This window comes from Vipera berus (assembly GCF_964194415.1).
Source record: "Vipera berus genome assembly, chromosome: 5".
In the NCBI taxonomy this organism is placed as follows: Eukaryota; Metazoa; Chordata; class Lepidosauria; order Squamata; family Viperidae; genus Vipera; species Vipera berus.
In genome coordinates, this window is record NC_138207.1 from 70,447,971 (window position 1) to 70,461,882 (window position 13,912).

Consider the following 13,912-nt stretch of genomic DNA (forward strand, 5'->3'; position numbering starts at 1 on the left):
AACATCAAGTTAAAAAACAAGAGTTTAAGATAAATGTCAGTGTTAAAACTTTAAAAGAACCATCAAGTCTTGGCTTTTTAAAAACAACATCAAATGCCATGAAAACCTGTTCCCTTCACACTCCAAGCACACTTTCAAGAAACATATTGCTAATCAGGTAAACATGGTGTTGGGCAAGCCATACAAAATGGCATCCACCACCGAAGGATGAATCGGAGTCCGGCTTGGCTGACTGGGACTTTTGCTGTGGTCTTCTTTCTCAGCTCCAGGGGAATCAGGTGATCCTGTTAGAACAGGGGAACATTTGAGTTACTGTACATGCTAAGACTGCAAGATTTTAAGAGCACAGGCAAGAATTAGATTGAGATTTTTTTTCCTATTTGCATTTGGTGGAATTGAGTTCAGAAGGTTCACTTTTGCTTGCTTCAACAGCCGGCCAGTGTGGTACAGGGATTAAGATGTTTGGACTAGCACAGGGGTAGGCAACCTCGGCTCTTTTATGACTCATGGACTTCAACTCCCAGAATTCCTGAGTCAGCATAGCTGACTCAGGAATTCTGGGAGTTGAAGTCCATGAGTCATAAAAGAGCCGAGGTTGCCTACACCTGGACTAGCAGATATGAGTCTCCCTTCAGTCACAGAAGGATGTCTGCGGCACTGGTTCTCTCAACGTAATGTATCTTATGGGTTGTTGTGAGACAATGCTAGGTATATCTATGTACACCTATGAGAGGAAGTTGTGCTACCGTATGCATATTTCCCTGAGCTCCAGAAGGAAAAGCAGGATAGATATGAAATAAATAGATAAAGGTTCAGACCCAGTCAAGCATTTTATTAAATTTGAAGCCCTAATCCCAATCCCTGCTCAGGCAATACCTGATTAATCAGAATCTACCTAGGAAAGAAGTGTCATTTAAAGAACTACTATTAGTAATCAAAGAATTATTGTGTTTTTTTTAAAATAGAAAATAAGGCAGTGCCTGTTTCCTTGGAAAAGACACACCTGCTTTTGCTGTATGAATAGGGACCTGTGGCCAAGGGCTCTCTGACAAGTTTATCAGCAGACAGTTGTGAGCACACGTGTTACATTCTTTTTCTATGTTTTAGTGCCATGTGTATAAAGGCACTGAGCCCCTTCTGACAAGCCATTGTTTCTTCATTCAGGATTAGCTTTGCATTTCGACATTTCACTGGTATTTAAAAATCACTGAAATCAAAAAGAATGGCGTGTATTAAGCTCCCAAATCAGCTCATAGAATAACCTGTGACCTGAAAATGTGTTACTGCAAAGGTTAAAGTAGTGTCTAAATTCAATACGAAAAGCTAGAAAATATCAAAGGCCAGCTAACGGTAAGGCTACCTGTCAGGAAATTCTGCCTTCTAGCTGATGGCCAGAAATTGTCCTGACAAACAAGACCTATTCTGAATATACAGAAATCTCTGATTTCTGGTGGAACCAGGTAACCTTTATGTGACTGAGTAGTGCATTTCAAGTATGAAGCTGGTAATGTAAACATAATGCTCATTTGCATTACAAATAGCAGAATTAGAGTAGGAGATCTTCTAGCCCAGCCTCCCCGCTCAAGCAGGAAACCCTGACCTATAGCATTTCAGACAAATCTCTTCTTAAAAACCTCCAGTGTTGGAGCACCCACAATTTCTGGAGGCAAGTCGTTTCACTGAATAATTATTCTAACTGTTAGGAACTTTCTCCTTAATTGGTTCTCCCCTTGATTAGATGCCATCTATTGCTTCTTGTCCTGCCTTCAGATGCTTTGGAGAATAGGTTTGACACCCTCTTCTTCGTGGCAGCCCCTTAAATACTTGCTATCATGTCACCCCTAGTCCTTATTTTCATTAAGCTTGACATACCAAATGCTTGCAACAGTTCTTTGAATGTTTTATCCTCCAGGCGCCTAATCATCTTTGTTGCTCTTCTCTGTATTCTTTTTAGAATCTCAACATCTTTTTTATATTGCGGCAACCAAAACTGAGTGGAATGTTCCAAGTGTGGCCTTACCAAGGCGTTATAAAATGGTGTTAACAATGCATGTGATCTTGATTCTAGCCCTCTATTAAGTCAGCCTAGGATTGTATTGGCTTTCTTGGTAGTTGCAGCACACTGCTGGCTCATATTTAAGTGATTGTCCACTAGGACTCCAAGATCCCTCTCACAGTTGCTACTGTGAGCCAGGTACTACCTATTCTATACCTGTGCATTTGGTTTTTCTTTTCTAAATGTAAAACCTCACTTTTTGTACACTGAATTTCATTTTCTTAGATAGGGCCCAGTGTTCAAGTCTGTCAAGATCTTTCTGTATCTTGAACCTATCTTCTGGAGTGTTGGCTGTTCCTGCCAGCTTGGTATTGTCTGCCAATTTAATGAGTTTGCCTTCTATCCTCTTGTCTAAGTCACTGATACAGGTATTGAATAGTACTGGGCCTAAGACAGAGCTAGGGGTACCCCACTGCATACCTTCCTCCACATAGATCCAGTTCCATTAAGGACTACATGTTGAGTGTGGTTGGTCAGCCAATTACAAATCCATTTAGTGGTGATGCAGTCTAATCCACATTTTTCTATCTTAGCAATAACACTTAGACTTATATACCTCTTCATAGTGCTTTACAACCCTCTCTAAGTCATTTACAGAGTCAATATATTGCTCCCAACAATCTGGGTCCTCATTTTACTGACCTTGGAAGGATGGGAGGCTGAGTCAACCTTGAGCCTGTCAGGATTGAACTGCTGGCAGTTGGCAGAGTTAGCCAGCAATACTGCATTCTAACCACTGCGCCACCATGATTTTCTTATTAAGTGAACTTGATCAAATGCCTTACTGAAGTCCAAGTAAATTATACCCACTAATTTTGGTCCACTAATTTTGTCACTTTGTCAAAGAATGTGGTAAGATTTGTCTGACATAATCACTTTTTGGCAAACCCAGGTTTGCCTCTAAGTGTTCGCAGATTTGTTGCTTGATTATCTTTTCCAGAATCTTTTTCAGGTATTCCTGTCAGGTTGATAGGTTTGTAGTTTCCTGGCTCCATTTCCCCCCCCTTTTTGAAGATAGAAACTACATAAGCTCTTTCCCAGTCCTTTGGTAGTTCCCAGTGTTCCAGGAGCTTTGAAAGATATAGTTCAGTGGTTCTGTAAGTTAGTCTGCCAATTCCTTCAGAACCTTGGAGTGTAATCCATCTGGTCCTGGTGATTTGAACTGGTCTAGAATGCATAGTTGTTCTCTTACCATTTTCTTGCTTATTTTGGCTTATATTCCTAATCTTCATTTTACAGTCTATTTTTTATAGGTTGGACTGTTTTTTTTTCTTTTTATGTAAAGACAGATGCAGTATTTTTTTGCTCATATTATTTTGCAATTAGCTTCCTTAGTCCCAGTTGTTACTTTCTACATGGATGAAACTGTATGTTTTCTTCACTACGACAAACAGTACAATTCAAGGATACACTTTTATATTATAAAAAAATAAAAAAATATAAAAATAAACAATTTACTTTCTGGTGGCTCATCCCAGAGTGTTTTCTTCCTCTGAAGAAGACGAACAGCCTGTCCAGTTGTTTTGCCTACTTTTATGAAATCTGCAAAACAAGAGCAGTTGTTTAATTAAGACTCATATATATATATATATATATATATATATATATATATATATATATATATATATATATATATATATATATATATATATATATATATATATATATATATATATATATATATATATATATATATATATATATATATATACAATAAAACATACGCAGATTCAACATATAGTGTCAGATCCCCAAATAAATGTATTACTCCACTTTCTATCTATCGTATACATGCTTTTATAAGCATTTTTTTTTGGGGGGGGGCTGCCATTCTGTTGGGAGAGGGAAATGCTTTGGGGGATGCTTTGCACTGTCTTGCCATGTTGCCACGCTGCCCTTCCTTCAGGAGCTGGAATGCAGCTGAATAACATCACCCTTACCTAAGAGACAGTTGGCGTTTGCAGCCAGAGAGAAAGTGAGAGAGATCTTGAAGGGCACGCCAAAGGGGCCAGTTACCACCTGTGGATTGGCTAGGATTCAAATGGACCCTGGGACCCGGGGTGAAGGAGCAACGAATACTGCTTTTGATACACTGCTTGGGCGGGTTTTCCCTCAGACCTCGCTTTGTTTTCCCTGCTATCCCTTTTGAGACAATGCCCGTTTCAAGAGTTCTGCTAAATTGGGAGGCCTAGTTGGGGCAGGTCCTTACATAAAGCAAGGACTGCATAGTGCCCAACCCAGAGAGGCAGCTGCCCTAGCGAGGTGGGTCGCAATCAACCTGTCTCTTCCTACCAGCGGAATGGAAGGGGGCGAGATGGCGACCTGGAGCGAAGCCATCGCTCTGGCAGAGTCCAAGGAAGGCACTTCCAGGGACCTGGAAGAAGCAGGACCCTCGGCAGAAGGCGATCAAGCTAGGTGGTCGCTTGGGGTCGGAAAGAAAGAAGACCAGAAAGGAAGGGCTCAGAAAGCGTCCATCACATGAGGTGGAGGAAAGAAAAAAGCTAAAAAGAAAAATCCGTAGCCTACCCATCCCGAAAAAGAGGAAGCGGATCCAAATTTGGAGCTGGTGGAAGCAGTCTTAAAGCAGACCATAGAATATGTGGGAGAGTGCTTTGAGGAACTAAAAAGCCCAGCTTCCTTCCTCCAGAGGAAGAAACAGAGGAAAGAGCCGATGGAGAAGAACCCGTGGTGACCGAGGCAGCAGCAGTGGTTACCCCCCCCCTGCAGCATCTCTACAGCGAGTGCGACCTCCCCAAAGACCCAGAGAGACCTAGTTGAGGCAGGTCCTTACATATAGTGTTATATGTGTAACACATTGGGTGTAACAGAGAGCATTAAAATAAATGTCTTTAGGCATTTACTATATGTAAAGCACCCCACATCTCACCCCCGTAAACAAATAATTTGTAGCATCAATTTACAGGTAGCCCTCATTTAGTGACCACAATTGAGACAATTCAATCATTAAGCGAAGTGACTGCTAACTATAACCACAGCTGGGCTCATGATCTCACTTCACAGCTTTCCTTTCCTTTGCTTAACAGAGTTGCAAATATAAGCAAAATTATTTTTTCCATCATGTTGTAGTTATGAACAGTTGCCGTACAAGGCAGTCACTAAGTGTGGATTACCTGCATTGCAACCTTACTAGGGCAAGCAGTGATGGTGGGCAATGGTAATTTCCTTCAAAGCTAGCTCAGAGCTCTCACCTGGATTGTGATTATTCTTTGCCTTTGATTTTAAACGCAAACTCAGTGTTTGATTCAAGCATTTTTGAAAGTACAAATTTGATTGGAGAAATGGCTGTCCAGGGTTTGGACATAATCAAGACTTGCTGGACATACAGGAACCACTTCTCACTTATTACAAATGAACCAAACCTGCTATTCATTATCTATTCTCTAAGGTCATGGATCTTAGATTCAAAATGGCTACACTTTGGCTGGCATGGGCCCACATTCATGGCAGTTGGCTCTGCCTCTTGCACTCAGGCTGCAAAAGTATAAATAATGATTTGTTCAAACTTAGTACTTGATACTTTATCTGAGCTAACAGGCCAAATCTACATTCAGTCTGGACTAGTGAAAATGCATTGATTTTTGGATTTAATTTTATGTAGCAGTGCTAAGCATACTTAAGTTTGCAGTCGACATTCAGGGAAAACAAAGTAAGATTCTGGCTTGAGCTGTTAACAGGGGAGCCTCCCGACATACTGTAGCTATGTTGATTAGTTAGGGATCATCCCTTAAAGATTTGTTATCAGAATGTTCTACAATTGCTGGTAGCAATAGGCAAGTACATGCTTGTCCCAGTATCTCTTTCCTTGGAAAACTACCATTTAACAATGGCAGGTGCAATAGTAATGGCCAGTGCACTTGTCTTTTGCAAGATCTGCTGACAATGGATTTGTTCCTGCCTTGCCAGCCCATTCAGGCTTTAAGTACACTAGAACAGGGAACCAGTCATATATTTTTCTAGGAAGATAGGTGGGAAACAAGATGTTAAATTCCCAATTTATTCCAAAGGTCAAATCTTCACAAAAGTTGTATGCCTCTCCTATATCTTCTTCTTAGAATCCACCAAACAAGAAAGCAGCATGCAAATAATGCAATTGTCTTCAGTTATAGTATCTTAATGTTTTTTTTCATAAGCTACTGTATGTAAATTAAAGGTGAATTTTTATTAAACAAATATTTAACAAAATTATCTACTGCACAAAGAGCTGTGATGACCTAGCTACAGGAGAGGAACACTGTTTATAGTAAATTCAAATCTACACATGCTGTTTGCCTAGATTCACCACTTTTACTATAGAAAACATAATTTGATATAGGCAACTAACAGTTAAGCAAATGTGTAAAGCATCATAAAACCCTTTTATTTTTCCTAAGTTCCCACTGGATTTTATTTTTCATGGTTCAAACATTTTTGGAAATGTTACAGATTACATGTAATTCACAGTTACAGAAAACACCGGGTATATGATTTTACTTGTCAATTATAGTTCTACTTGCTTAACAAGTGCCCTGCATGGATTTAGGGAATATAAGGACTTCCACAATTCTTGGTATCATACAGGGATCCCTGGCAAACATGTAGAGATTTTTAAGAAAAAGATCACTTGATGCAAGAAAATCTTTAAGAATCTAGATCAGGGGTGTCAAACTTGCCACATCATGTGATGTGTCGTGACGTATCGTGACTTTTTTCCCATTGCTGGAGCTGGGGTGGGTGTGGTTTCAGCATGACTCATCCGGCCTGCGGGCCAGCAGTTTGGCACCCCTGATCTGGATGCTTCACTTTCTAAAAATAGAGATATTAATCAAAACAAAATGACATGCAGTAGAATAATGTTTTTCATTGAGATTGCTTCTACATACTTTCACATAAATGTTCTAATCGCATTGTATTTTGCTCCAGGGTAGTAAACCATTGGTTGATTATGACAGAACGCACTCCAATAAGGCTTAGAATGATTGCAGTTGCAGTTGTCTTCTCCAGAGATAAGCGCAAAGAACTAAAAAAAAAGTTATCAAGAAACTTAAAATATAAAATCACATTCTTGAATAACTTGAATACAACAGGCAAAAACAAGTGCATTCAAATTTTGTCACCACAGCTAGACTGCTAAAATGTAATTGTAATTTTCTTATTTGCTCCTCATCAGTAAATTGGGAGTTAAATATGGGATATGCAAGCTATGAAAAGCTGTAACATGCTATGTAGATGTTAAGGACATGAGTGAAACATGTAGTTTTGTTCAGAATAAAACGTTCCAACAAAATATTCTGAGTTGGCAAATGCTGTATCAGAACAAAATCTGGGCAGTTCAAGTGCTTTTTTAAAAATTTAAAACATTCTCAGAACACTCTTTCTGTTTTAAGAAGGTAACACTGAAATCCAGCATGATGCGTTTGAAGCTCCATTTGGAGGCTGTTTCAATCAAAATAGTGGAATAACTAAGTTTTATTCCAATCCTCAAAACAATCAGAACACATATATTTTGCCCTGGTTTGCAGTATTCAAAACTGAAAATCCAAGGTCAAAAGATTTTATTTATTCCATATGGTTTATTCCCAAGGTGTAATAATATAAGGTCATTATGAGAAATTGTTCATAGAATATCTAGTTGTGGTTAAGTCACAGATGAAAATAATATTTTAGTAAGTATAAACAAATAGCAATTTGGTATCCATAATGCACTCAGCTGCATGTTTCCATAATACTTCAATTCTACTCTGGATGATAACAGACCTTCTGGGGTAAATTTATTATTATTATTATTATTATTATTATTATTATTATTATTATTATTATTATTATTATTATTATTATTATTATTATTAATTTAATTTATATACCGCCCTTCTCCCGGAGGACTCAGGGCGGTGAACAGGGCAATACATAAAAACTAGATACAAAAATTAAAAATTATTAAAACGTGATTAAACAATGCCCATAATAAATTAATACAGATTAAAAATAGAAGTTCATTTATAAAAATCCCACCCCGTCCCATCAGGCCAGGCCAGCTTGTTTAAAGAGATGGGTTTTAAGATCGCGCCGGAAGGAGCGGAGATTGGGCGCCATCCGGAGCTCGACCGGAAGATGGTTCCATAAATCCAGTGCACCCACAGAGAGGGCCTCCTCAGGGGGCCACCAGTCGGCATTCTTTGACCGGTGGCACCCTGAGGAGGCCCTCTCTGTGGGAGCGTACTGGGCGGAGGGAAGTTGATGCCGGCTGCAGGTGCTCCCCAAGGTATTCCGGACCCATGCCATGAAGGGCTTTGTAGGTCATTACTAACACCTTGAACCTCACCCGGAAGACAACTGGTAGCCACTGCAGCTCGCGGAGCAAAGGTGTGATACATGGGGATATGATGGACAGTTCTACTGCAAGTAGCAGCTTATTTGTGTATTGTAGTATATCAGCCCTGAGATTTCAACTTTGAAAAAATGGAGTGAGGAATTTAACTGTCAACAGAAGCAAACTTAACAGACATGCTTTTAAAAAAGTAAAAGTATGTTGATATTAAATGCACATCAAATGTAGAATGTCAAAGCTTAATGTAACTTTATCTTCAGGTTTATCTTGCATTCCTTTCTCTCATAAGATATACTGTATGTTGTAACATCTATTTTACCTTCTTCCTTCATCTTGGTTTCTTAAACGTATAAGACTTGGTTTGGAATGCACACGTCCTGAGAGTATAATCAATTGGCATTCTGAGGAAGAAAGAAACAGCAAAGCTGAGGTCATGTCAGGAGCACCTCAAGGCGTGAGGGCAGACTCTTCCTAAGCCATTCTTAAAGATCAAGGAATCTCCAGAATCTTGTGGTATGTAATATCTGGGACATCAGAAGAAGGGAGGACATCTTTTGGCAGAAAGGAACAGAGATGAGCTTGGGCAAATAGAAGCCTGTCAAGAGACTTGGAAGCAAGAAAGAGAAGAGAAAAAAAGGAAAGCTAGGGGAAAAAAGAGTGAAAATAATTGTCAAAATCAAGGAGCAACATAATTTGGGAGCAACATTTCCTAACCGTAAAACTTGTTCTCTATTTCTGCTAGTCCAGAGATTAGCAAATAGAGGTTCTTTTCTCATTTTGGGGAAATAAAGAGGGAAGTCAGCTAAAGCAACAAAGAGAGAAGAGGCAGAAATAGGCAAAGCTAAGGTAAGCTGCGACAGAACACAACATAGTCAATACAGGTAGTCCTTGATTTATGACCATAATTAGGACCAGACTCTTGGGGATTTGACCCAAATTTCTGCAGCCCTTCAGAAGAATTCCACTCTCCCCCATGCATGGAGATAAATTCCGTCGAGGGGTTGCAGAAACAGGGCTAGATCTTTGGGATCTCACTTCTTTGTCTGTTGCTCTTTGAAGGAGTCCCCTTCTCCTTCAAAGCGCTGCAGAAACAGGACTCAGATCTTTGGGATATGATCTTGCTCCTGCAATCCTTTGGAGGAGTTCTCCTCCCTTTGTGCAAAGAGGGATATTCCTGTTGTGATTCAGTGTCAGCCTGTGCTCCCAGCAGCTGAGTCCAATGAAGCTGAGGAGGAGGAGGAGGAGGGGTTTGGAGAGCCTTTGGTGTCAGAGGGAGGCTCTGATGCACTGCAGGACTCTCAGCCTGGCCCCTCCAGTCATGTTCCTCATGAGGCTCAGCTGTGTGAGTACGAGGTGTCAGACTCAGAAAAGTCACAGCTGAATCTGTTCAGAGATGCTAGAAGCAGAAGGCAATCCAGCAGAGCAGAGCAGAGAAAATCAATGAGACAACTCAGTGAGAGGAGGAGAAGAAGGCAGTGAGAAGCCACACCTTGGGACTGATAATAAAAGGGGAAGGTGTGGGCGGGGCTGGTTGCTGAAGGCAACCATTTGGAGACATTCTAAGAGAATCCTGGTCTGTTCTTGCTACTTCTGTTTAACTCTTGTTTGTTGACTCTTGTTTGATATTTTGATTCTTTTATTGAAGGAAATATTCTCTTGCTTTTTTGTTTGAACTGTAAATAAATTTGTACAGCCTATTGACTGTACAAAGGAAAAAAGGGTTGTCCCTGACACACAAACAGGGCCGGTTGTAGGCAGGAACAGAACAATTCCTTTGAGAGGCTGCAGAAATGGGACTCAGATCTGCAGGACTGGACTTCTGTTCTTGCAGACCTTTGGAGGAATTTCTTACTACCTGTGGTGGTGGTGGTGGTGGTAATCTCAGGTGCGTGACAGGAGGCATCAGCTTGCAATCTTCCCCAAGAGCTTCCTTATTGACTGCCAGAGAATGTATATGGAGATTCTCAGTCATCCAGGTCATGGTTGTCCCAAAGATGCTTTTTCATGAGGCAACTGGACTTTCTTGTTTTTCTTTGAAGTATCTTTGGGAGACTTTCTAGAGAAGTTGGCAGAGAAGACTGCAAAGGACGATTACATGATTGCAGGGTGCTTGGCAACTGGTCATAAGTGCAAACAGATTGCCAAGCACCCGGTCTTGGGGATGGGGTGGGGGACATAATGTTTTAAGATTGCCGGAAGTGCTTTACATCCTTTCCAAGGATGCTGTACTTTTGGGCTCTTGTTACACAACTAGCCATAAGTTGAGGACTACCTGTATGGAATAGGAACATTGACAGTAGACCCAGGAATAACATAACAGTAGATCTGAATCAATGAAAAAGAAATACATTCTACAAAGAAAAAGGAAAGCGCTTTTTCAGGCTTAAGTGAATCACCTGGGATGTTCATAGCAACTAGCTTGTCAAGTGCTACGTGGGAGAGGAATCTTGCCATTGCAGAGAAAAAGAGCATACTGCAGTTATTCAATATGTATTCCCATTCTGTGTAACTGCAGGGGGGGAAAAAGTCAAAATTTAATTTTAACATTATTTTCTATTTAGAGGGAAAACCACAACAAAGTGTGTTAGTACTACAACAAATGCAACCTTCATTGCAGGGGTATCTCTCTCCCCCCCCCCTCTTGCACCTTTCTTGGCAAGATTTCAAAATGGTCTGCCATTGTGTATCTTCCTAGGCCTAAGAAAGAGTGACTGGCTCAAGGCCACCCAGCTGCCTTCGTGCCTAGAACTCACAGTCTCCTAGCTATGCCAAATTGTTTATTCCAGCCAGTCTAGAATACTTCTACAGCTAATATGGGACGGAAAAAAATTATAATTTAATTTTTACAGATGTCATAGAATATCAGCATTAGAGATGGACATACTTAAAACATTATTTGGATTGGTTTCTACGGTATATTATTTCAATTAGTTTATCCACTTCAGTCCTTTTGTTATGAAAGACTGCAGCACTCTGGTTAAAAAGTATCGTAAGGTATCCTGAATCCTACTCATTTCAACATGAGTTTTGAAAAAAATGTAAACTTTGATTGATTTAAAATACTGTGATTCTTTCCATTAAAAATGTACTATATTCTTTTAAGACTAAAAATTTTTCTGAATAATCTCTTAGGGTTTTTTTACATATATATATACACACAAACTTCTTTAATTCTAAAATCAACAGACAAATGAAAATGTTGGTATCATACTGAATTTATCCCTTTTCAAATATTGCAATGTGATTCTCTAATTAAAAATGGATAAAAGGAAAAAGATTGTTTGAAAGTGGAAATATTGGCATTGTGTTCTAGCCTAACAACTCCTGGTGGTGGAATTGCAAACAATGAGACTAGGAAAAGGATACTTTACACATGGGCAAAAGCCTGCACTGTACACTATCTGGTGCATTTTATTAATGTTTTGCTCTGATTTATTAACTGTGGCTCTATAAAAGACTGAGAAATAGAACTACAGAGAGCAAGAGCAATCTGTCTTCATGAAAATAATATGAGGCAGATTATCACGGAAAATTCTTCTTAAATATATCTGTTAGGATAAACTGCAAACAAAAATGCATGACTGTAAAATTTTGCCCCTCAAATATATATTTTAATGCAAACCTTTAAAAAAAACCCTCAAGTTTTCAGCAAATGAAACTAGACAGATTCACAAAAATGAAAAAAAGGGGAATAAACAGAAATGAATTCACCTATTCCTAATGAACATACATACCTTGGAAAGTGTATATCACCCATTATGCCTTCCCAACGAATGGTAAATGGCTCAAATTTTTCTAGGATTGCTCTAAAATTGTTTGCAGGATTTTCCAATTCTATATAATATTTTTAAAAAAGGTATTAGCATTTGTTAGACTTTCCAACTCTAAATAGTTGTTAACTAACAATATAATAAAGGCAGGTTTGTAAATAAGCACGCAAAAATTACATCCCCAATATTTTCCACTAAGTAGCCTGCACAACGATTTATAATGCTTGATTTCATACTGGATAGCAATAAACAGAAGTTGTAAACATCACTTTGCCCACATTATAATGAGTGTAAACCAGTCAGGAAATCAGGGTAAAGCAGTCAGGAAATATAACCAGATCAGCTAAATCTACTTTATTGTAAGGCTTCATTAACAAAACCTTGCAAATCTGAAGGTACAAATTTTCCACCAGCGCTTTAAACAATCTGACCAATCAGGGCAGGTCCTTAAGTTTCTTTCTCTGACCCATTAAGCCCTTGCGGCTCTCCCCCTCCACTCTTGTCTGATTTTTTCTCCTAAGCAGCATCTTTTCCCTCATCCCCCAAGGTCATGCACACATTCCATTACAGAGGGAACTTGATACAGAGAATTGCTAGTCACCTACTGGAATGTAATATAAGCTTGTAATACACTACATATTCTTATTATACTGGGGCGGGACATAAGAATGACTATTAATTTTTAACATCAGTCTTAGCTTTGCTGCCTATAAAAGTGATTTCTATGATGTTGGAAAAAGAAAACACAAAGCATAAAACAGGCTGACTTCTCATGGTTAAACAGGTTTAGCAGCCTTACCATCTTCTCGGCCATCATTATATGGATCCACAATATCTGAGACAAACAATTAAGAATGCGTAACTGAGGTGAGAAATGGGCCAGGCTGAACTGGCCTGTTCTATAATGCTCCCTACTTATAAGATATCCTCAGTCATAATATTGCAGGAAAATAGGCCCACTAGGTTTGAAGAACAGGCCAACAGTGAGTAAGTATCTCTTTCAAAGAAATATTATCACCACCCCAACTTATCTGAATGTAATTTTGTCAGCACCATCATACTTCTGATTCTCTTCTCCCCTTCCATTGCCGCCAAATCCTCTTTGCTCTTTACTGCTTTCTAGTAATGTGGATCAACAGATTCCCATTCCACATACCCCGGCTGTTCTCCCATCATGAAATGCCCTACTTTCCTATCCTAGTAACAGAAATTCACTTCTCCTTTTCTAGTTATTCAAAATTCACACTGAATAACTTTCTCACATTTATGCCTCCTTAGCTGGGAATACTAGCAAACATTCACTTGAACTTTGTATCTTCACCCTAATTCTAAATTTATTCCTGATGATATTCAAGAAGGAAGCTTAAAATGATAATCTTTGGCCAGATTTCTGGATCTTAATCTACGATAGGCTGCTGTTATTATATTTTACCAGCTGGTTGTGTTTTCCATAGAGGTATGTTTTATAGTTTTGTTTTTATTTATTGCATGCTATCCATATGATTTATGTGTATAGAAATAGTATAAGACACAGGTCTGCAACCCGCCGCTCCGGAGCCGCATGTGGCTCTTTCAGCCGTCTCCTGCGGCTCCTGGTCCTCTGCCATGTGCAGTCCAAAAAAAAAAGTGGGACTAAAAAAGTTCAACCAATCAATTCAAATATGCAGGGTAGGTGTATATCTCGCCTTGGCTCTACTCTTCAGTCAAACCCTGTTCTGCGCATGTGCGCATGTGCGCGCATGCGCACATATTTTTTGCGGC

At 39.4% G+C, this 13,912-nt stretch overlaps 1 protein-coding gene across 1 annotated transcript in view; it reads right to left on the minus strand.

The window, feature by feature from the left end:
- Positions 1 to 3,035: 3,035 nt before the first annotated feature.
- The window catches only part of CFAP46 (cilia and flagella associated protein 46), a 98,547-nt gene continuing 87,670 nt past the window's right edge, over positions 3,036 to 13,912 (minus strand). The window contains exons 55-60 of the mRNA XM_081328586.1: positions 12,951 to 12,986; positions 12,116 to 12,215; positions 10,778 to 10,890; positions 8,701 to 8,782; positions 6,937 to 7,073; positions 3,036 to 3,598 (exon numbers count right to left, since the gene is read on the minus strand). Coding sequence (XP_081184712.1) covers positions 3,471 to 3,598; positions 6,937 to 7,073; positions 8,701 to 8,782; positions 10,778 to 10,890; positions 12,116 to 12,215; positions 12,951 to 12,986 — 596 coding nt within the window. The 3' untranslated portion in view covers positions 3,036 to 3,470. The remainder of the gene's footprint in view (positions 3,599 to 6,936; positions 7,074 to 8,700; positions 8,783 to 10,777; positions 10,891 to 12,115; positions 12,216 to 12,950; positions 12,987 to 13,912) is intronic.